The sequence below is a fragment of the Vulpes vulpes genome, chromosome 8, assembly GCF_048418805.1.
Source record: "Vulpes vulpes isolate BD-2025 chromosome 8, VulVul3, whole genome shotgun sequence".
Lineage (NCBI taxonomy): Eukaryota > Metazoa > Chordata > Mammalia > Carnivora > Canidae > Vulpes > Vulpes vulpes.
The window spans coordinates 37,933,368-37,957,137 of NC_132787.1; the positions used below are offsets into that span (position 1 = coordinate 37,933,368).

Consider the following 23,770-nt stretch of genomic DNA (forward strand, 5'->3'; position numbering starts at 1 on the left):
GCAAAGACATCACTGTCGTCATGAGAGCATGCTCACTGCCTCCTGGTCCAGGTGACTCAGCAGACAGACTTGGGGAGTTGAGGGGGTGGGCAGGCTAAAGCAGTGCCTGCCTGAAGGGCTGACTTCCTACAGACTCTGTAACAGTAAAGGGATTCTTGGTAGGTGGAGTTCCCACAGATGGTGGAGAGGACCTGACCTTCCATCAGCCCGGTGTCCAGGTCAGTCACCTGTCCCAGAGATGGGCTTACAGAACATAAAGCGGGGAGGGGAGCACACAGACCAGCCCTTGGTCTGGAGAAGGGTTTCTCCACCTTGGCACCATTGATGTTTTGGGCTGAGTAGTTATGTTGTGGGGTCTGTCTTCTGCATCGTAGGAAATTTAGCAACATCCCTTGTCTCTACCCACTAGATGCCAATAGCATCCCTCCAACCTAGGTTGATGACAAAAATAATCTCTAGACATTGCCAAATGTCCCCTGGAGGGCAAAACTTCCCCCAAGTGGAGCAGCATTGATCTGGAGACTAGACACTGTGTGCTCTGCTGCCGTGAAGCAATCCTGCTATTTGGGCAGCATGGGGAGGTTGAGAAGGGGAAAATAAGGCACCAGGGGGAGCATGGAGCTTGAAACAGCCTCTAGAACCTCCCCTTTCTGGACTGATAATCCTCTGCCTGCCTCCTGTGTCTTGGCTAATGTGAAAGATGAAACAGACAAGGCTAGGAAGAATAAAAACATATAAAAACATTTATTCACTAGGAATAATTGTGGCAGACACAATCCAGTGAAAGCAGCTCAATCCTGCTCAGTTAGGCTAGTTGAAAAACCATGCTTTAAAAAAAGAAAGGAAGACAGGCAAAAGTGTTTTACAGGAGCAACAGACTTCAAGGTCACCCCCACAAGACACCCTGCACAGCAGGGACGGGGACAGGGAGGATGACCTCTTAGGGCCTGTGCCTTCGAAGAGGTGCTCGGCGGATGGGTGTGGTCTTCTTGGGTGTCTCCTCTTCTGTCATCTCTGCCGAAAGCTCTACTCAGAGGATTGGAGAAATAAGAAAAAGCTGAGTCACAAAGATGGTGAAAAACAGATCTCAGAGAACAGTGGGATGGCCCCAGACCACACCGCAGAAATCAAACCCAAATTGCGCGAGGGGAGGACACCTGGGGGAGGGGGTGAAGACCATCTACACAGCAGGGCCCCATCGGAACCAGCCTCACCACCCAAGTTGTGCTCCCTCTGGGCCAAGGCCGGGGGCAGCATACCTTCCTCGCTGGACTCATCACTTGAGAAGACAATTCTGGGTTTCTTTTTGGAAACTCGCTGTTGGGTATTTGGATGCCGATGGGCAGTACGGCAGGACTTAGGGGTGACAAAGTCACCGTCTGATGAGGCTGCAGAAGCCAGATGCTGGTGCCGCTTTGAAACTAGAAAAGGCAGAGACACCAGTCCCAAAAAAAGGAACCTATGAGAGGAGGCCTGGTCTCTCCACCCGTGGGGCTGCCTCACATACCAGTGGAGGGTTTCTTGGTGGATGGGGCTCTCTGGCTACCCCGTTGGCCAACCTCCAGGTCTTCTACTGCATCCAACCCTCTGGTGTGGCAGACCCGAAGCTTCTGCTCAAATTCGTCAATTATAGCCTGGAAGGGAAGAAGAGATGAAGAATAGGCCTGGAAACAGTTTTTTTTTTTTTTTTTTTTTAAGATTTTAAAATCTTTTTTTTTTAAGATTTCTTAAGATTTTAAGATTTTTAAAAAGATTTTATTTATTCATGAGAGACACAGAGAGGCAGAGGAAGAAGCAGGCTCCATGTGGGGCACCCAATGTGGGACTCGATCCCGGCACCCCACAATCACAACCTGAGCCAAGACAGATGCTTAACCACTGAGCCACCCAGGCGCCCCTGGAAACAGTTATTTCTATGATGAAAAAGAAGTCCATGAAAAGACACAGTAAAAACTAAAATGCAGAACACAGAGAGAGGCCAAGCTGAGAGGTGTACATTCTGCCTGACTCAGGTATAGGATGTTCTGGAAAAGGCAAAACTGTGGCAACAGTAAAAAAGATCAGTGGTAGCTGGGGGCTTGGGGTCCAAAGAGTGGGGGAAGCACAGACACTTCTCTGGCAGTGAAACCATACTGTATGATACTATAATGATGGACATAGGCCACGACACACTTGTCCAAACTCACGGAATGCACACCAAGAGTGACCCCTAAGGTAAACTATGGACTTTGGGTGATAATGATGTGTCAACACAGATTCATCGATTGCAGCAAATGTGCCACTTTGGTGGGGGATATTGATTGTGGGGGAGGCTGTGTGTGTGTGGGGGCAGGGGACATATGAGGAACTCTATGCCTTCCACTCAATTTTGCTTTTGAACCTAAAAGTGCTCTAAAAAATAAAGTTCAACTTTAAAAAGAGAAAAAGAAACAGGAATTAAAGACAGAAAGACCTGGTCTCAGGTCATGCTGGTGACTTGGCTGCAGTGCAGCCTGGGGCAGGTGAGGCAGGCCCGGGCAGCACAGACACAGGTGTCTTTGCTAGGGCTGGACCATACTCACCTTGCCCTCAGGCTTGGCTCCACGCCGCAGCTTGCCCACGACCGACAAAAAATCACCAAAGATGGACTCATCTGACAGTTTATCCCCAAAGCAGTCAAAGTTGTCCAGCATCTTGCGGAGGCCTCGCTCGGTGAGCGGCAGCTGTGACACACAGTACGCCAGGTCCCGGTACTGCCGCTCAGTCCTGCAGATGGCAAGGGCTTGTAGGAAGCAGCAGGATGCAGGGGTAAAGGCCCGTCCTGCCTGGGCCTTGGAGGCTCCCACCGCTGCGGGGAGCCCCTGGGGGAAGGCAGTACCTGGCTGTGCGGAAGCGCTGACACAGCTTCTCCACCAGGCTCTCAGTCTGCTTGTCCTTGGTGATGTAGGAGAGCAGCTGCCTGAGGAAGGGGAGACGTGTGACCTCCCAGGGCCAGCTCAGACCTGTCCCTGACACAACCCCGTCCCTCCCTGGGCACCAGCCTGCTGCCATCCTCCTGGTTGACGGAGAAAATCCCCTTGGCCATGGCCTAGGCCTGCCTCAACATTCCTCCTGCCCTCTTCGTATGCTATCGGCAATAGGTACACCCCACGCCCCTGAGAAATTTTCACTGAGAATGGAAATTTATAACAAAAGCACTGCCGTGTAGTGAGGACTACTGTGCCTACCACCATGTTAGAAACTTTCTTGTACTGAACTTGCTCAGGAACTAAGGGACAAGTCTCACAGGCCTCATCCTTTAGAGGAGGAACATGCACAGAGAGGTTAAGTTATTGCTGGAGGCCCTATGGCTAAGGAGCAGAGCCAGAATTCAAGTATAGATCCGTCTCCTTCCTAAGCATCTACTCCATGAAAAGTGTGCTTCTGGGCCCAGGGAGCCATACTTCATGATGATGTGGAAAGGTTCTTCCTCCACCCCTCCCTCGGGGTCTGACAGGCGGCTGATGATATCTGGAAGGAGGTTATAGATCGCGTTGCCCTGAGACAGAGAGTGTCACGTTATAGAGATGGTGGTGTGCCTATTTCCTGAGCAGCGAGCCCTCAGCTTCCTCACTGCCTCTCACCTTGTGGGAAAGCTCATTGAAGAAGTTCTTGGCCAGAGCAGTGATCTGAGGCACGGGGTCAATGAGCAGCACAGCCATCTCGCTCACCTGACCCTTTACCTTCACCATGTCCTTTAGAATCAGGTGCGTCATCACCAGTCCCGCTGTTTTCCGCACTTGCTGTGCTGGGTCCCGGAGCCTGGGGATGAAATCTTAAATCACTGGCAGGAAAGGCCCTCGGGGGGAATCTATTACCCTTTCTTCTTCTTCTTCTTTTCTTTTATTTAAAGTAAATTCTATCCCCAATGTGGGGCTTGAACTCATGACCCCAAGGTCAAGAGCCTTATGCTCTACTGACTGAGCCAGCCAGGTGTCCCTCTATTACCCCTTCTTAATGTGACAGTCTAGAAGCAGTTAGAAAGCTGGGACCAGGGAAAGAGGCCAAGCTTGCAGTCAAGGCTTGGGATTGAGGCGCCAATCCTTTTGGGGCCATACAAAGCCATGGCCTGTACAGGCCAAGTATCAAGCAGATGTTCCAAGTAATGCTAAAGACCAGACAAATACAGTTTTAGTGATTCTCATACTTGCCGGATTACAGCATCCCAGAGCTGGTGAGGCCTGCTAAAGTGTCATGAGGGATCTCCTACCGAGCATACAGATGAGGTGTCCAGGGGTCCACCAGGTTTGGGAAGCGGATGGCCAGATCCCCAGTAGCAATCATGAGGTTAGACCGGACAATGGGGAGTGAGGACTTTTCCAGCATTGTGAACAGCAGACGAAGCTGGGAGTCACAGAAAGTGGCACTAGGGGCCAGAAGAGGGTCATCAGGGAGACTGTCCAATCCCCATCCTCTCAGAGAAGGGACTAACGCCCCAGGGCTTACCTGATCATGCAGAACTTGCCCAGGGCAAGTGAAGCTGCTGCAGAGAGCTCAGGGTTACTGTAGAGGCCAGGGTTGTTGCAGACTTTGAGTAAAAGCGGAACAAAGGCAGCCAGGACCTGTTTGCCTGTCAGAAGAACAGCTCTAGGTTTGGGACATGTTACGCGGGCCAGGGAGCAGACCCCTCAGCAAGTCTTACCATCTAATAGCTCCTTCTCGCAGATGCCGCGGATGAGCTCTGCCTCTGTGTCATCAGCAGTGGCACCCGCCAGCCCCATCTCCTCCTCCATGGTGGTCTCGGAGCTGGTGTTCTGGTGGGATAAGAAACCAGACGTCACAGCTTATCTGGGACAGTGTTGTTGACTAGAATGCATTTTGCAGGAATGCATCTGGGGAAAGGCAAGTGCTGCAAAAGTACTCCTACGACTGTCAAATGTGTCTGTGAAGAGGGAGGACTCCTCAATTAAACAGGAAAAGAACTAGGTCTTTGTCATTTTGTTTTCATGTTGCCAAATCTGAATTGGCAAGTTTGAAACTGAACAAATGGCATTTATTTTCAAGTTGCCAAAGCATATTCCTCCATCTCTGAACTCGTCCTCAGAGAAGCATGTCATGTCCTGTATACAGTCAATAGATGGATCACGTGGACAATGGTTCAAGGTCACAGAGGTCAGACCTTATTCCACTGCTGCGAGGCTTATTGGACTGCAAGGCATCACTGCCTCTAGTGGAGAACACAAGGTCCCCATCAGGCGGCAGGCCCAGTGCCCAGGGCTGATGGGAAAGGGGGGGCAAGTGCGTGCTCATCCTCATAAACAGCACCTCGGGGGGGGGGGGGGGGGCAGCCTGTACTGCAGGCCGAGGCCCCTAACACAGTGCTCTGTGTTTCCCTAAAACCTTCCTTCCTGGGTAATAGTGTACGGCCTGCTCCATCTTTGTTCTCACTAATCTTTCCCAGAGTAATAGCAGCAGGGAGCAGAGTGTCTTCCTTGTTTAATTTATTGGTAGAAAAGCACAGATCCCCAAGAGGAAATGTGAATGACCCATGGTCATGAAACAAATCTGGGCAATGGTTGACAGAGAAACCCAAATGCCCAGGCACTTCATTCACCTTCTCCTTTGGGTCCTTAGTCTTCTGCTCCTGTTCCTCCTGAAGAACCCGGCGCCGACAAAGCTCTCCGCTCACTGCCTGTTCCAAATGTACCAGCTGCTGCAGAGCCACATCTCCAGCCAAAGACAGTAGGTTCATCAGTAGGAAAGTGGGGAGCACAGGGGTGTCCTCTGGAGGAGGGGAGGGGGATAGCCGGGAGAAAAAGACAGAATCAAGTCTCACATGGCCCTGCACCCTATTTTGATAGATCTTCTTCTTGTTTGTGTGCTGTACACAAACTAGCAAAGAAGTAAGAGATGGGGACAAGGGAATGGTAGAAGCAACAGGCCCAACCTAAGGGTCTCACAACAGTGAGAGTATGGTCTGGGGTGGGGAAGGGGCTGGTATAGAAAGTAGTATTGGCAGTGGCTGCTGGCCTGACAAGGAAAGCAGTAGAGTCTGGCTGCTGCCCACTGAGGACCCTCTTTGCCTACTTACTCGGGCCCTCCTGGGTGGTGCTCTTCTCTCCCAAATTCTCCAGGGCCTGTTTTGCACAGCCCTGCAGTATCTGGGCACAGATCACGTCGGGGCCCTCTGCCAGTTGGTAAATGAGGGTCACTGCCACCTCTTTGAATGGGATCCAGAGTGGGTCTGGGTGGACAAAGCCTGCAGAGAAGGGAGAAGTCACTCATTGCAGCCAAAGGACTCGATTCTACCCAAGGCCTTCATGATAACTCACCTCTTGTGATCACCTCCCGCAGTCGCTCAAATAGCCTATGTTCCTGAGGCAGCCGGAAGGGAGGGTGACGTTTGCTCAGAGAAGGCTGTTGAGAACAGCAAAGACAAAATGTGCCTATGTGTTGAGAGTGGGTAAGAGGAGCCCCACTCTCCTTGGTTTGGAGCCCCCCCATACCTTTCTCCTGTCAGAGAGGTTGGCGATGGCATGGCACACCTGCTGGGCCAGCCGGTAGTCTTGTGGAAACTTCTCATCCAGCCCTATGTTCACCAGTGTGTCTAAGTTGCTTCCCACAATTTCTGGTTTTCCTCTAGGAAAAGGAAGCCACAGAGTTAAAGCTAGTCGCGGACAGCACTCTGTAGGGAATAATGCCCAGTGGGGTAGGTAACAGCAAGCACTCTGTGCGAGGCTTTGAGAGTCCTGGAGCACTACACAAGAGGCTCTACAGGGCTGGCCCTCAGAATCCCTCTCCCTGTACCAAATCCCATTATTTCTGTTGGGCGGGGTGGGGGGGCTGGTACTTGCACTGTTTTACTTTTCATTTAAGTAGCCAACTACTACCTGGTACAGCTGTGGGCCTGACTGCTGGTACCGAAGGGAAGGGAGCCTTCTCAGAGCCCTTCCTCCGCCTCTTATTCCTACTGCCTGTCTGGACCCGAGCCTTACCGTGCCATCATCCCAAGAAGCATGACAGAGGAACAGCGCTCCAGAGGAGAGCAGGGGACCTTCTGGGTTGCCCGCTCCCACAGCACCTGGGTCACTGCTGGCTTCAGTTCATCCTTCTGCACAAACTCACAGAGCTGAAGAGAGAGAGAAAAAAAAAAAAAAGGCTCAAGCCAGGAAATAACAATTCGCCTGATCCTTGTTCCACTTCTCTGAAGAGAGCACTGAGAACCCGAGGTGGGTAAAAGCAATGCTTAGGCATAGAAAAGGAAGGAGGAGGAGTCTGGGGAGGGGCTTCCATCTCTGTCACTTTTCCATCCTCATGCCCTCAAAACTGCATTTAAGATGACATTTTCAGAGTGACCTTGTTGAGTTCTGTGTGGATCCGTGGCTCTGACCACATTTTGGAGATTTCTAGTAGGTTTTGGTGCTGTTACAACAATGCAACATGTCTAAAATGGAAGTCTGCATCCTCCCTTGCCTTTTCATTTTGCCCAGAATACCAACACTCTTAGTCTCATATGCTTGAAACTTCACAGTCAACGTTTCTTCACTTCGTCCCACCTACTCTTTAAAATTCATCTTCCATTAAGTGCAATTCCATAGCTTTTCCTCCAAGGCCAGCCCCTCACCACTGCACACTGACAGCAGCCTCCTCTCCACCAACCTGTATGTTCCTGTTGGACCAGTCTTCCCAACACCTACTTCATCATGCCATACCTCAGCTCATCTTTTAGAAACAGCTCTTCTTTGCCTACAGTAGGAGCTCCGGGACCACGAGCTAGCCTCCTAGCCTCGAAGACTTCAGGCCAGTGGCTGCCACGGGGCTCTTCTTTGCCCCAGAGAAGAGAAAAGGTGGCTGGCAGGAATGCTCCACCTAGTGGATGCTGGTGGTCAGCACCACTTCCGCCTTCAGGCTCCACAATCCAAATGCTTCAAAGCACATGGGCCTCACTAAAATGGGGCAAACTGAAAGTCCTGGACTTGTGAAAGGCATTCAGGGACCTTTCAATTCCGTTCCAACCTACACTCCCACTTTATCTTTTGCAGGTAACAATTTCCAGCCAGAACACAATCTTCACTCTGCAACTTTTTGTGCTTTTTCTTGGCTCCCTCCTTTCTCTAATTCTCTGTATCCTGCTCATCAAGACCCCGCTTAAGTCCTCCCACTGTTCTCCTTCCCACATACTCATCAGAGAAACATACAAGGTAAGAGTATGTTTTCCGGAGCTCATATTGCCTGTGTCTCTCCCACAAACCAGCTGTCATTAGCCAAGTACCTTAACCTCTCAGAGCCTCAGGACCTGTCACCGTAAAATGTACATTAGCAGCATCACTTCAGAGGGTTGTATAAGCATGATGCAAGCTCCTACGAGCAAACTGCTGAGGACAGGCCTGGCATATATATAATAAGTGTTATTATATTACCATTCCTGCTACAACCATTACTTAGGCCAATTTTTCTGGCACTGATGTGCTACCTCGTTCTATAAACGTTTTATGTTTTTTGGCTATCCACTATATTGTTGGTTCCTTTAAAGTTGGAAACTTGAAAATAATCTTATATTCTGTAGGGCTGAGTAAATTGCTGAACACACGGTAATACTTATTGAATGAATAAAGAAAGTAGAAGTAAGGGGGTGCCTGGCTGGCGCAATCAGAGGAACGTATGATACTTGATCTTGGGGTGTTAGGGGTTTGAGCCCCATGCTAGGTGTAGAGATTATTTAAAATAACTAAATAAGCCAAAAACAAAACAAAACAAACAAAATAGAAAGAAAGTAGAAGTAAGGAGACTTACAATTTCCTCAAGACACTGGATGGTCCCAACTGAGGCATCCACTAGCAGCAAAGAGAGATTTTGAATCAAAGCCTGGGCCTTGGCTCTGTGGGAATAGCAGAGCAGAGGTCATTAAAAACTGCTACGTTTGAACCCACAAACAGGTTATTAGGGCTATCCCACTACAACGTCGGATAACTATGTAGGATGGGTTTGACTGGAAGTCTGAGCTCCACTGAATCCCATTACAGATCTATGTCCAATGATTTCAGAACTCCTCTAGAAGGATGCCCCCACATCCCCACCATTCTTTTAGGAGACTGCAGACTCCTAAAAGACTGTAGTCCTATGAGAAGCCGACCTCAGAGAAGTTGGCAAAGGCCAAAGTACCACATATACCTGGCGGAGTCCCCTTTGGGGTTGAGGTAAAGTTGGCGGTAAGCATTAAGCACAGCTTCCCGGACACCAGGCTCCTTAGACCAGATGAGAGGCAGCATGCGGCGCACCCCAAACAGGGCCTGAGGTACCCCAAATTGGAACACCATCACAAAGAATTCAATCACCTCCTGTACCACTGAGAGGATAGATACAAATATCACCCATTACTTGGCCAAATTCTCCTAATACTTAAAGACAGAACCTTTCTTAGTGTAGCAACACGCAAGTGGAAGCTTTCCTTACTCTCCCTGAGAAAGTCAACTCCCGATGGCCCTATCAGGAACTGTGTGTTAAAATGTGTATGCTCCATGGGGATATACACAGCCAAAAGAAATAAAGAATCCAAAAAAAATAAAAAAATTAAAAAAAATAAAAAAGAATCCTTGCCTTTTTAAGGAGCAGATAATTATCATTAAAATATGGACAAGACTGGTTTTCCCAACCCCAAGACCCAGTCCTTACAGAGAGGGACACTGGCATACCTGTTGTTGTATTTTCATACATCATCTTGCTGATGATGCCAATGGCCTCTGTGATCTTCAGAGAGAAGCTATAGGCATCCTGCAGATACTGCACCAGCATCTCCTGCTTTACCAGTTCATCATTGTCCCTGGATTTCATAGGCTCTGACACACAGGGCTTATCTTTACAGTCTGGCTGTTTTGGGCCCGTGTTCCCTGCAGGCCCCTGGGTATTCTCCTGTGTGGAAGCTACTGGGCCTAGGAGTTAGACAATTATAGGATGGTTATTCCTTGAGGGCATATGGGGCAACCCAACACCTGTAACATCCCTGGACATTTCTTTCCACAGTGGGAAGTTCTACATTTAGAACCTACTCTAAAATATCTTGGTTAGGGGCACCTGGGTAGCTCAGTGGTTGAGCGTCTGCCTTTGGCTCAGGGTGTGATCCCAGGATCTGGGATCAAGTCCTGCATCGAGTTCCCTGTGGGGAGCCTGCTTCACCCTCTGCCTATGTCTCTGCCCCTCTCTCTGTGTCTCATGAATAAATAAATAAAATCTTAAAAAAAAAAAAGATATCTTGGTTCATTTCTCAAAAAAGACTCCTAAAGTCCTCTATGGTTTAGAAACACCCTTTCCCTCCACCAAATGACTATCAATCTTAGGCCTTTGGGCTGCTTCTGTTCCAGAGTAGAGCTCTGACAGCTCTCTGGATTTCTTCAGCACTGGGTTCTGTTAGCCAGATCAGCATCTAGCATGAAGTCAATGGCACATAAATACTAGTAGAAATGTTTTGTTTGCTAGCTGATAAAGGAAAAGGAATTACCTTTGAAAATAGTCTCCAGAAGATTCAGGAACCTGGTCTCCTCTGACACTTCTGGGTCCATGTGACTAAAAGGTTCAGACTCCTGGAAGTGGCCTATAGCTTCCTGAGTGAGAACGATGACCTGCCTGTCAGAACATCCACCTGTCACCAACTCAGAACTGACAAGAGTGTCACTGCAGTCTTCTATAAGGGAGCCTACCTCATGGTTCCATAGAGAAGCTAGACCTACTGCCCCAAAGAAAAGGAACACTTCTCATGCTTACAAAGTTGAGAAACACCTATTAAAGGCAGAGCTCAAAAAACACTTCTCCCACTTCTACATTGACAATGTTTTACTACACAGTCTTCAAAACACTCAAATAAGACTTTTCAAATCTTGTGGCAAACATCTGCTTAAAAACTTTGCTAAGTCAAAGTCTGTGAAAAATAAGAGTTCAATAACTGGTTAATTTATGGTATATCCATACAATGGGATTCAATGTAGCCATAAAAAATAATGAGGCAGCTATTTATTAGGCATATATATTAAAAACACACAATATATGGTTCAGTGAAAAAAAGCAAGGTGGTAGACCAGAGGGTAGAATACTCTATCATCTGTGTAAGAAGGGGAGGAAAAGAACATGTTTAACATGTCTGTTATCTCTGGAAGAATGTGCAATAAACTCAGAATGTTGCTTCCTTGTGGAAAGAGGCACTAAGTGGCTAGGAAATAGGTCTGGAAAGGACTTTACAATACATGTCCGTTTTATAATTTTAAATTTTGTACCATGCAATGTACTAATTTTTTAAAAAAAGATTTTATTTTTAACTAATCTCTATACCCAGCGTGAAGCTACAATACATGTCCTTTTTATAATTTTAAATTTTGTACCATGCAATGTACTAATTTTTTAAAAAAAGATTTTATTTTTAACTAATCTCTATACCCAGCGTGAAGCTTGAACTCATGACCCCGAGATCAAGAGGGTCCACCCACTGAACACCCAGGCACCCCTCAACCATTTCTATTTTACAATGAAACTGAGGCCCAGGAAGTTTAAACAACTTACTTGTGATTATACAACTAGAATTATACTCAGACTTTCTTTTTCAAATGGAGAACATTTGCATATATAATTATAACATTATTTACAATTAGTTGTTTGTGAAGTTTCTTAGAACCTTTCACATACTTGTAACTAGCCTTGGCAAGCAACTGACGGATGCGTGTTTTCACACCTTCAACAGTCTCTGTATTAGCAATTGCCTCAGGAATCTCCTCTTCTTCCTGGGGAAGCTTTAGCAGCTGCTGCAGAGTAGACTTCAACTCTGGCAGCATGGCTTCCCACTCCTCCTCTGGGTCCAGCACTGTGGCTGAATGAGAAATTTTCACTTAGACCCTTTCTTTGGACTTTCTGACAGCAAGAAGCAGAAATGGCTAGGGTGAGCAGGAACTACTTACAAACAGCTGCAGCTTGTCTCTGGGCCCTCATCTCTTGTAATTTCTGTGTCTCCTTCTTCAGTGGTCCAGCGAGGTCAGTATCACTAAGCTACCAGGGTCAAATGAGTATCAGAGTCACTAGGTCACAGAATTTGATCCCCGTTTCCATTTAATTCCTTCTCTTTGGGGTAGATCAAGCTTACTTACCTTGCAGGAAAAGGGATTGTTGGCAAGAAAACTGGCCAGGAGCTGAATGGCATTTTTACATACTAGTACCGACTTGTCTGCCAGACGACCCACTGCTAGGGCCACCACTGCTTGGAAACGTGTCAGTGGGAGAGCCTGCATGGGGTACAAAGAGAAGGATGAGCTCACACCCCACACTATCCATTCTGCTAAAGGTGATCTGGAAGTACACTCTATGTGAGCAACCCACTATCTATTTATTTTTAAGATTTAAAAAAAAAATTTATTCAGAGAGAGAGAGAGAGAGAGAGAGAGAGGCGAAGACACACGCAGAGGGAGAAGCAGGCTTCATGCAGGGAGCCTGACGTGGGACTCGATCCAGGGTCTCTGGGATCATGCCCTGGACTAAAGGCGGCGCTAAACCGCTGAGCCACCAGGGCTGCCCAACCCACTCATTCTAAAGGAACTTTTCTATGGGATATAGAATAGTTTCTCCTCTAAGTGGTTAAGACATAGTATGGAGGGGATCCCTGGGTGGCGCAGCGGTTTGGCGCCTGCCTTTGGCCCAGGGCGCGATCCTGGAGACCCCTGATCGAATCCCACATCGGGCTCCCAGTGCATGGAGCCTGCTTCTCCCTCTGCCTGTGTCTCTGCCTCTCTCTCTCTCTCTGTGTGACTATCATAAATAAATTAAAAAAATTAAAAAAAAACAAACAAAAAAAAGACATAGTATGGAGCCAGGTTTAAATGGAGCCAGGCTTCCTTGTCCTTGATAGAGGAAGACCTTTATTACTGGTAGTAACAATGTGAATTCCAGACTATTCTATGGGATACTGGATTCCTTTTTCCAGAGTACTGTATGTGTTTATCATGTGTAAAGTTATTCACCTTCTGCTGCACAATTCGGGTGAAGAGTTGTAGAACACGGCTCCGCACAAAGGAGTTGACATCATGGCCATGGGCTTGCAAGGTGTCCAAGAACTGGTCTCTGGTGTCTCGGGCCGCTTCTTCCAGTTGATCACCATTCAGAACCTGCAGGACCATCTCTGCCATAGCTGCCAGCACAGCATTGCGCATCATATAATTCTAAGGGAGAGCAATAAAAAGGGTCTGAGGCTCCACACTCCAATCCTAACTCTCCTTCCCCCAAACTCTTGGGCCTGTCCAGGCACAAAGAAGTGGTAAGGCCCTCAGTGAAGGGTAAGCTTGCTTAACTGTGACTTTTTCAGGTCAGCTACTTAGGTTTACCCCTGAGATCACTAGAAGGGGCCTCGTCTGCTCAGAGAATATAGAGACAAAATAAACAAGAGGCCCAAACAATTTTCCCCCATAAGGTTCATCACATATATGCACATTTGAAAAGTGTTCATTTCTACCTTTCGTTGGGAGGCCTCAAAGCCTTTGATCTTTACTAATAAAACACCCCCTTCCCTCCCACTCCCCTTCTCACATTTTACTGACAAAGAGTGAGACATGAAGCACAAGTCAGCCCCCAGGGTGCCAAGCAAGTCCACTGCAGAATCTGGTGAATAGGGATTAGGGCTTCTGCCAAGCCAGGAGCCAGAGAATGGGGTCTTGCACAAGAAGTTCAAGTGAATTAGATGACTGAGTGGACTGTTTTTGTCTTTGACATTCACCTATGAGTGCCCTGCATCAGTTTGGGAGGCAGCCAGGCAGAAAGAATTGAGAGGCGGCATTGTTTGGAGAGTGCAGGCGAGCCAGGTGGTAGGAAGAACGGAAGGGGCTTCATCCTGAGGAACGGAAGGGACTCAGAATCACAGCTGAGTGACTCTCACTAGACCTAAGGTGTGGAACTGCCAACCCCCCACCAGACCAGGATAAAACCAATTGATACTGAAATGGGGATTATTCAGTGGCTCTTTAGTCAATGAACTTTATCTGCTTCTCTGTAGGAAGAAACTGTCCAGAGTTATGCTTAGATACCTTGACTTCATGGGAAAGCCATCTTCTTGTTCTAAAGAACAGCCTTATAGCAATGTACTTAAAATCCCCAGACGAACTGGAGATCCCCAGGGGGCCACGTACCTCTCCATCCAGATAATCCAGCAAAATGCACATGCTGGACATCAGGACGGCCGGGATGCGTTCTGCTAGTTCTGTCAGGAAGGCTGCAAAGCCCTTTACTCCCACAGGGTCCCGACTCAGCTCCTGGGGACACTTTTGTCCAATCTCTCTACACAGGGAAGAAAACACAGCCACAGCAAGTTAATTCACTTCCTAGTAAGGGAAGGTAAGACTGCTATCTAACATATGAAGAAATCTAGAGTGCACAGAGAAAATACTTCCCACCTTTCTGTGTCTTCCCCGAGGGAGGGGAGAATCAGAAACTCAGAGAAGAGTCACCTTACGATCTCTCCCACTATGCTCTTCATTCCATAATCAGTCGCCCACAGACTCACAGCCGCCACCAGTACGGATGCCAGGTGTTCAAAGTGCTGCAGCATCTGGATGATTTTCACACTGGCACCTGTGGACATACTAAATGTGAGAAAAATTATAGGCAAAATGGAAAATATGGGGCAAAGCAGAGGACTAACTTACTGAGCATATGGTTATAACGTGTCAAGGCGACACCGAGCAGGCGTGTTATGGCTTCCCGGGTAGGGCGGTTCTTCTGGTGACTAATAGTGGGGTTCTCCAGGAGGCGGTAGCAGCAGCCCGTAACCAAACTAAGAAAGGAAGGGAAGGAGATGTGAAGTCAGCTATATGGATTCCATTCTGTTCAGGCCCTGCATCATTCATTCTCCCTCACCTGCCCCCAAAGTCAGGGGCTTCTAGCTTTCTTCATTCTATTGCTCACCTTCTATACCAAGTTGCTTTGCTCTGCTGACCCTAGATAGATGTTCTGATCTTCAAGATGACCAACTTTCAACAGTTATGATGCCTACGCAGAACCCAAATAGATGATAAAAGGTAGGAGAAAATAACCAAAGACCTCTCTCTCTCTCTCTCTCTTTTTAGAGATTTTATTTATTCAGGAGAGACAGAGAGAGAGAGAGAGAGAGAGAGAGAGAGAGAGAGAGAGAGAGGCAGAGACACTGGCAGAGGGAGAAGCAGGCTCCATGCAGGGAGCCCGATGTGGGACTCGATCCTGGGACTCCAGGATCACGCCCTGGGCTGAAGGCAGGTGCTAAACCGCTGAACCACCCAGGGATCCCCCAAACCAAAGATTTCTCACAGTCCTCATCTGATCAACCATTCAGCTGCATGGGATGTAGCTGATCATGCCTTTCTCCTGGAAACACCTCTTCTGGCCACATGCCAGATTCCCTTCCCCAGGGTACAATAGGGATTTCTGCTCTCCTCTAGCTACACTTACTGATTTAGTAATCTCATTCAGTCTTGGGGCCATAGATAGCATTCATATAAATACACTGTATTCCCAAATGAGTACCTTAGCTGACCTCCCTCCAGCGCTCCAGATTTGTACACTCAACATCGGAGTCAGAGAACATTGCTAGGTTGTCTGGTAAGAACCTCAAACTTTGTATCCAAAACAGAACTTCTGGGATGCCTGGGTGGCTTAGTGGCTGAGAATCATGCTCAGGGCATGATCCGGGAGTCCCAGGATCAAGTCCCACACTGGGCTCCCTACATGGAGCCTGCTTCTCCCTCTACCTATGTTTCTGCCTCTCTCTCTCTCTCTCATGAATGAATAAATAAAATCTTTAACAAAACAAAACAAAAATCCCAGAACTTCTAATTGTCCATCCCCCGTCCCATTCCCCCCACCCGACCCCAAAACATGCCTCACAGCCTTGCCTGTATTTCAGTTATTGGCAACCCTGTTCTTCTGAATGCTCAAGCACATACCCTGGGGGAGTCATCCTTGACTGCACTCTCCCTCAAATCTCACACACATCTGTGAGCTCATCCTGTAAGCTCTACCTCTGGGAAACAGGTACAGGATCCATGCACATCCCTTCATCTCCACTGCCACTCTTGGGTTGAAGCTCCCACCATCTCTTGCCCAAGTCACTGCAACAGCCCCCTAACTGGTCCCCCGCTTTCTTCCTTTCCCTTCATAGTAACCTAACAGTAACCAGAGCTTGATGATCCCATTAAAATTCAAGTCAGATCACCTCACTGCTCTGCTCTGAATCCTTGAGCGGTCCCAGGTCATGCTGAGAAAATGCCAAAATCACCACAACAGCCAAGGGTCTACACACTTGGCTCTGCACCACCTCTGGGACTTCATAGCGTGTCCCTCTCACTGCGTGGCTGCCCTGGCCTCGCTGCTATTCCCTGTCCTGTACATGCCAGATACATGCCCTCCTCGGGCTCTTCGTACCTATGGTTTTATTCCTTGACTTTCCTATTCCTCCAGACCCTCTCATGGCTCACCGGGCTTCTTCTTCATCTTTGCTCAAATGTCACCACTTAAAGAGGTCTTGCTAGGATAGCCGATTTAAGACCGCAACTCTTCCATCAAACTCTCCAATCCCCACCCCTACTGTTCTCCACAATAATAAACTATAAAACACACCATATATTTTACTTATTTAAAAAATCATTTTCTGCTCTATAAACTCTAAGAGGGTAGAAACTTTTGTTTCCAGTGCCTGCCATACATACCAGCCATGTGCTCAGGAGACACTCAGTAAAGTCTGTGTCACGAATGACTAATGGGATTAAAGCTGAAAAATTCACGGTAGTTTCTAACATTTATTATCTACTTCCTAACAACTCAGTGTTATGAGTATACTTCTATGTGTTACATATAGAAGTGAGGCATGAAATGAAGTATTCAGAAAGATGTCTGGCAACAAAGCCCTTGTTCGTCACAGCTCACTAACCCATAGGCATCTTAACCACCCACCTGACAAATTCCTCTTCAATTATTGAGTGGTTCCACAGGTGACGAATATCCAACTGGAGCAGCTGTGTTAGAAGCTGAAGAATTGGTTGTCTCTCTTCTTCCCAGTCAAAGCCATGGGCTGTTTTGGCCCGGGCTTTCTTCCCCTAGAAAAGGGTCATATATTTAGGGAAATATAAGGAAACAAAAGCAGATTAAGATCTGCTAGTCCGAGTGCCTAAACTATCCAGTGTTGAGACAATGTAGAAACTAACACAGAAGACGTATTACAAGCTCTAAAATATAGAGGAGGTTCTTGTCAGGGAAGGATATGCTGTGATACTTTTGAATACTTCCCCATAAACCCTAAGTAAGGACAGAAAAGATTGCCAGAACTGTTGGATTCCCTTCTTTCCATTTCCCTACCTTTCTAGGCCCCATATTAAGTAAGCCAGAAACCGCCAATTACCTTCCCAAGGTCCAGGTCCATGAGGTTTGTCTGGCTGCTCATGGTCTCAAAGGATTCCAAGAGGCGTATCAGAGCATAGCAGTTCATTTTGAGAGCATTTAGGTGGGCACTCCTGTCTGACACACTCAAAGCTGCATCATCCAGGATAGCGGGAAGTTCCTGGGAATGACGGGATACCACTAGAAGGGGCAGAATCTGGAGTCAGCTTCATTCACTTTCCTCACACATCCCAACTTCAAAACACCTTTTGCATTTGCAGCCATCAGATTACCAAAGATCTGTGTTTCATCTCTCAGTGGCCACAACACAAGCCAAATCCTTTGGGACCCCTGACCTCTTTACCCTGAACATGCCCTGTCCCCACTCTCTCACTCCAGCTACCCTAGTTTCTCTCTGGCAACTGGAAGAACCCTCTTATTAAAGAGAGGTAGTTCAAAAGTAGGAAATATTTCTTGTTGGTCTGCCCTTACAGCGAACACACATAACTCTGTATTGCCCACCAAGATTACAGACCTTAATAGGTCAAAGGTCCCCGGGCTTAGCCAAACCAACTGAATCATCACAGCCTTGATATCATCACATGGCTGACAAAATACAGGAGTAAACAAACAATGACAAACACCTTCCATCACCTAACCCCTGACCCACAGATACCTTTTATCAGGAATTCCAGAGTATCTTCCTGGAGGCCAGGATCTATACTTCGAAAGTGACTACGAGGGAAAGAAAGTGTGGGGGTTAAGACAGGAAACTGCAGATCCCATTCTAAATCAGATCAAACCTAAGAATCTAATACTTAAAAATATCTGTGAAACTGCTCGAATGAATGTGGTGTTAAGTTGGGTCAATGCTCATTAGTAGGGATCTCAGCACCCAGAACCTTTGTCAGTGCATCTGTAATTTGGAATTTCAGGACTAACATGCAAAGTTAGGGTAACTAGCCACTGGTTCTTAAAGTACCAGCTAGGTGCTTTATACTTACTGTAGAATGCTGTAGACTGTATCAAAGTGTTCCAGCATAGCCAGGGACCCCTGAGCTCGGAAGGCAGCCTGAAATGCTATAAAGATGAAAGAAACTAATTAATATGGAGGGGAGAGGCCTTTTTGGTAAATTCTATTGATGGCAGAAAACTGAGTTAATTACTTTTATTGGTTGAAACACCAAAAGAGCTCATTTCGATGTAACCTATTATAATATCTTACATTTGTCATGTTTTATAATGAAAGCCTTACTTGAGTTTCATGACATCTGTGAGTTAGATAAAGCAGATGGTATTATGCCTATTTTACGGAAAAAGCAATGAAGTCTCAGACTAGTTGTGTGACTTGTCCAGTGTAGTTAATAGTGAGGACCTATTTTTTTTTTTAATTTTGAAATTACGAAAGTGGCAAAAACCATACAAAGTTCTTACACTTTTCACTCTGATAATGTTAACATCTTATATAACCACCACTCAAGAATCTATTCTAAATTAAGAAATTAACATTAACTGAATGCCATTAATGAATCTACAGACTTTATTTGAATTTTGTTGGTTGTTCTATTTGTCCTTTTCCTGGTCCAGGATCCCATCCAGGGTCCCACAATGCATGTAGCTGTCATGTCACTTTATTCTTCTGTCTTTGTCTTTCACAATTTTGACACTTTTGAAATGTGCTAGTCAGTTATTCTGTAGAATGTTCTTTGGTCTGGGTTTGTTTGCTATTTTCTCATGAGGTTATGCATTTTTGGCAACATAACTGTAGAAGGGATGCTGGATTCTTTCAATGCATCATACCAAGGAGTACATGATATCATTGCCTTATTACTATGTTAACTTTGACCACTTGGTAGTATTTGCCAGGTATCTCTATTGTAAGTTACTATTTTCTGCTTTGCAGTAATTAAGTATCTTGTGGGGTGATACTTTGAAGCTATGCAAATATCCTGTTTCTCATTACATTGTGCCCCTGAACTCCACAATTCTACAACCAACAGACTGACTAAACCTGCTCCTCTCATATTCTACTCCATTTCAGTTAATGGCAGCTCCATTCTTCCACAAGCCTTGTCATCATGCTAGTCTTCTTTCTTTAACCCTAAAATTCAATCCATCAACAATCCTGTTTGCTCTCCTTTCAACATCTGTTCAGTACCTAACTTTTCAGATTACCTCCACTGCTATTACTCCAGGCACGCTAACTGGTACTGCTGTATTAGCCTCTCCATTGGTCTCCCTGTTCTTCCCTTGGCCCTCATACTCTGTTCCACAGAATAGTGATACTTTTAAAATGTCAGACCGTGTTACTCCTGGGCTCAAAACCCAATGGCTTTCAAACTTACACTGACGCTGTATCTTTACTATGACCTACGAGGCTCTAGATTAGTGCTCCTCCAACTTAAATGTGCATCCAAATTACTCGGGGATCCTCCTAAAAAATGGATTTTCTGATTCAGTAGTTCTGGGTTGGGTCTTGGATTTCCAGTAAGTTCCTAAATCATGATTCTAATGTTGCTAGTTTGAAGACCACACTTTGAGGAGCACAACTCTAAGAGAATCTGCACCACTTCTCACCTGATCTCCCTTTCCCTAGCTTACTCCACTCCAACCATATTCGCATTTTCCCACCTCAGAGACATGGCACTGGCTTTTCTCTCTGTTTAGAATGCCTATGAGAATTGGCATAGTTCACTTCCTTGCTTCTAAGGCCTCTGCTCAAATGTCACCTATCAGCAAGCATTCTCCGATCATCCAACATAAAATGTAGTTCCTACCCACCACACTGTATCTTATCTTGCTTATTTTTCTCCCTGGCACTTGCAACTATCTGATATATATTGTATTTATTTATTCCTTGTTGAGAACCTTGAGAAAAAACTGTCAACCTGTCTGTTTTGTTTACAGTTGTATATCCAGTATCCAGAATAGTGCTTGGCACACAGTATATTGTTAGTAAATACTTTTTCAATAAATTAAACAATTTGATCTTGTAGAACTTATAATTAGGATTCTAAACACCAAAAGCAATGAAATTATTATAAAAAGAACTCTAAAGAGAGTGATTATCTATTTAAAAAATAATGCATTATGGGATGCCTGGGTGGCTCAGAAGTTGAGTGTCTCCCTTTGGCTCAGGGTGTGATCCCGGGATCCAGGATCGAATCCCACATCAGGCTCCTTGCAGGGAATCTGCTTCTCCCTCTGCCTGAGTCTCTTATGAATAAATAAAATCTTAAAGAAAAAAAGAAAATTTTAAAAAATGATGCATTATAATACCCAAAGAACAATTTGCTACAGTGGGCAGCCTAGGCAACTGGTGATGCACATATCAATACAGTATGGAGAGAACAGTCTATCTCTCCTCTATAGTGGATACTGTTGGCTAGCCACCTACCCATTGACTTCCATACTCTGCCTTCTTTGCTTACCAAATGGTGATACGTCTAGGTTTGGGGAGGCTCCTAGATAACGATCTTTTTTTTTTTTTTTTTTTTAAAGGTTTCATTTATTTATTTGAGAGAGTGTGAGTGAGCAGGAATGGGGAGAAGGTGAGGGCAAAAGGAAACTCCCTGCTGAACAGGGAACCTGATGTGGGGCTCAATCCTGGGAGTCCAGTATCATGACCTGAGCCAAAAGCAGACAGACATCCAACTGAGCCACCCAGGTGCCCCAATAATCTTGATCAATTTAGACAATCTAGGTGATTCCATTTCCCTTACCAGTAAATAGTTAGGGAAACAGGCAAAATCAATTTTGGCTAACTCTGATTGGGAGGCTTCTGATAAAGCTTTAAAAAAAGAAAGAAGAAAAGATAAAATGAAAGAAGAAAAGAAAAAATCTTTTAAAAGATTAAAAAAAAATCACCCTTTCTACCTTTGGAAATCAGAGCTAGGAGCTGCCATTTAGCAACCATGATGGGAAGGCAGAGAAGAGATAAGACGGAGTTAAATTCTAGCTGATGTATTAACCAACACTTCTTGTAGGAGTTAACAAATTAAGTAGGCAATTATCTCTATCTTACAAATGAGGAAACTGAGGCACCAAGAGAATAAGTAACTTGTCCAAGGTCAAAGTGGTAGAGCCAAGATTCAAACTGAGATAGCTTGGCTCCTAAGTCTTAATCTCTACTTTATGTACCTCTCCAAAACAACCTAACCGACACAAGACCACTTCCAATAAGTATAGTGACATTATGGGATCTTGTTGATAATGTATAAATTGCCTTGTTCATCTGTAGGTTTCAAGGGATAACTGCATTGTACATATGCTGTTCAGTGTTGCAGCTGTACATGTCTCCCCCCCCCCCCCCCCATTATTGCATACTCTTGGAAACAAGAGATCTAGACTTTTAAAAAATATTACCGGATACAGGTCAAGCAAGTCCCATACATTCTGAGAAAGATACCCTCTCCTATAACTTTTAAACCTACCAGAACTTAATTTTGGCATATGGTAAGAGGTAAAGATCAAAACTAAGTTTTTGTCCAAAGAGTAGCCACATACATCAAGACTGTTTATTGAATAATGGAGAAAATGAGGTCAATGTGTATGTATACTTCCCATGTAATACATCCCAAGCAATGCTAGGAAAAAATTGACTAGGAAAGACAAGTTCTTTGCCCTCATGGAGCTTAGTGGTGTGGTGGAACAGAGAGATGATATAATTACATGTAAGATGGTTGTTTTGAGGTGCTAGGCACAGTAGCAGCTATGGAGTCTTACCTCTGAGCTGTGATGGAAGATGTTTGATCGACAATATCTCTTGCACAACATATTGATTCACTCTTCCACTTTTCAACAACTCCTCTGGGGATATGGGTAGATGGAACTCATACAGTTGGGGCGACATCTTTCTTCCACTGACTCACAGGGCTGGAAACCAAACAGCAAACAGGTCAGGGTCTGTAAGTAAGGCCTGTCTTTTTATCTGGATATATTATTCCTCCCCTCTCCAATATACGATGCTTATATTAAACTTATTTCAGGCTAGTAATGTTATCTTAGAGGATGTGAGATCAACCCTGAACTAGAAGCTAATTCTAGTTGTGACTCTCATTTGGTCATGTCACTTAACCCTATGAACCTCATCTGCAAAACGAGTTACCAATCTCTGATTATTTTACAAAGTTGCTCTGAGGATCAAATGAGTCAAAGGGTATGAAAATGTTTAGAGAGTTGTAAGGTGGCATATCAATGCATCACGTTAGCATTATTATTTCTGTTTTTATGGACAAAGCTTAAATACTGAGAAAATGTCTCACCCGAGGCCAGGACAGTGGGCCAGCATAGGCTAGTGGGTGTTCCGACCCCAGAATGGGGAGAGTATCAACATTTAACATTTGTTTACTGTGTCACGTTCTTGTTAGGCTATCTAAATACATATCTGATCTAGTTCTCCGAATGCCAATCTCAAGGAATGCATCAAAATATAACCCAGTTTACAGATGAGGAAATTGAAATTAAGAAAGGTTAAGCGATTTGCCCATATTCCGTTGCGGATCTGTTTCTACGGCATCTTACCCCAAGAATATACACGCCTGCAACCTCTTCGCCTCTCATACCCGGATTAATACCGCGACATCCCGCCCCGCACCCAACATTCCTAGCCTTTCATGCCCCCAGCCCATTAACACCACACCTCAAGAGTTCGCCCGCCGTTCCTCCGACTCGGGTTGTGAGGACGAAAAGAAGGAAAAAACACGGAGTGCACAATATGCACCAATCAGCATGGCAGCACTCGAGCGGGCAAAGAAACGAGCCAATCCCCAGCAGGCCGAGGCAAAAGCCCGCCTCCGAACCAGGAGCCGCGCGGGCAAAGCCACAAACGTGGAGTTCAAATCTCAACGGCCGCTAGGAGGCCAATCGCGACACTCCCTGCAGAGACCGGCCAATCACATGCCAGAAGCCGCCGGAAGGGCGGGGCCTAGACCCAGTACCCGCCTCCTCGTCTCCCGGCCGCCTACTCCTGCGGCGCCCCTAGCTGGGAAGTGGTAGTGCCCTGGGCTAGGGACCCACTCAGTCACTCCCCCCACGTCCCCCAGTACTGGAGGCAAGTCCAAGCTGGGAGTTGGGAGGCTGAGGCTCTCATCCACGTTCCGCCATCTCCTCTGCTATGTGACGTCCAGCAGGCCACTTCACTCTCTGAGCCTCAGATCTCCTCCCCTGTATAAAAGGGGTAATAAGAGCAGCCTCAGCGCAAAACTGCTGTGAGGCACAGAAAAAAGAAGCTCGGGGTTCCAAAGTCCGCACCTTCATCTTCCTCACAGTTGAGGGACGCCCCAGGAAAGGGTGAATTTTCTTGAAATTCAGTTTTGAGGCGTCCCAGGCAACGACGAGACGAGTCCTCAGCCCCTCCGGCGTTCCATGATTTCTGCAGGCGAACCGGAAACGCCTGGGCGGGGTGGGACGGGAGGACGTCAAGGCCTCCGTACGACGGAACCCG

General features: G+C 46.3%; 1 protein-coding gene, 1 long non-coding RNA gene and 1 other non-coding gene across 5 annotated transcripts; 1 reads left to right on the top strand and 2 right to left on the bottom strand.

Annotated features, from left to right (window-relative positions):
* The first annotated feature begins 93 nt into the window (after positions 1 to 93).
* On the top strand, positions 94 to 7,408 carry LOC140599917 (uncharacterized). The gene is made up of 3 exons (XR_012002970.1): positions 94 to 218; positions 5,593 to 5,704; positions 6,838 to 7,408. It is a non-coding gene; the product is annotated as an uncharacterized lncRNA (long non-coding RNA).
* Positions 726 to 23,735, bottom strand: NCAPD2 (non-SMC condensin I complex subunit D2). 3 transcript variants are annotated; one of them, XM_025995355.2, is made up of 33 exons: positions 23,578 to 23,735; positions 22,967 to 23,490; positions 22,051 to 22,200; positions 18,330 to 18,405; positions 18,002 to 18,060; positions 17,348 to 17,526; positions 16,903 to 17,045; positions 14,625 to 14,752; positions 14,427 to 14,550; positions 14,109 to 14,256; positions 12,951 to 13,148; positions 12,084 to 12,218; positions 11,898 to 11,985; positions 11,629 to 11,809; positions 10,454 to 10,578; positions 9,651 to 9,887; positions 9,130 to 9,304; positions 8,752 to 8,836; positions 6,954 to 7,087; positions 6,465 to 6,597; positions 6,291 to 6,375; positions 6,050 to 6,217; positions 5,573 to 5,742; positions 4,661 to 4,772; positions 4,465 to 4,588; positions 4,229 to 4,384; positions 3,603 to 3,780; positions 3,423 to 3,517; positions 2,858 to 2,938; positions 2,562 to 2,745; positions 1,508 to 1,634; positions 1,260 to 1,421; positions 726 to 1,026 (listed from the first exon to the last, which is right to left on the bottom strand). In XM_025995355.2, exons 3-33 carry the CDS (start codon positions 22,175 to 22,177, stop codon positions 941 to 943), a joined length of 4,203 nt encoding a protein of 1,400 aa, XP_025851140.1. In that variant the 5' UTR covers positions 22,178 to 22,200; positions 22,967 to 23,490; positions 23,578 to 23,735; the 3' UTR covers positions 726 to 940. The 3 variants fall into 3 exon arrangements, with proteins under 3 accessions (XP_025851140.1, XP_025851142.1, XP_025851145.1); XM_025995357.2 differs by having other exon boundaries at positions 23,373 to 23,490; positions 23,578 to 23,730; XM_025995360.2 differs by lacking the exon at positions 22,967 to 23,490.
* Positions 17,605 to 17,932, bottom strand: LOC112917642 (small nucleolar RNA U85). The gene has a single exon (XR_003234504.1). It is a non-coding gene; the product is annotated as a small nucleolar RNA U85 (small nucleolar RNA).
* Positions 23,736 to 23,770: the final 35 nt, after the last annotated feature.

What these genes read in the sequence shown, in the direction of transcription:
- NCAPD2 (XM_025995360.2), bottom strand. Translation starts at nt 22,177, where the DNA reads ATGTCGCCCCAACTGTATGAGTTCCATCTACCCATATCCCCAGAGGAG. An exon ending in ACAATCCCTTTTCCTGCAAG is followed by an intron (nt 11,986 to 12,083) that starts GTAAGTAAGCTT and finishes TGACCCTGGTAG; the next exon opens with CTTAGTGATACTGACCTCGC. An exon ending in TCTGGAGACTATTTTCAAAG is followed by an intron (nt 9,888 to 10,453) that starts GTAATTCCTTTT and finishes TCTAACTCCTAG; the next exon opens with GCCCAGTAGCTTCCACACAG.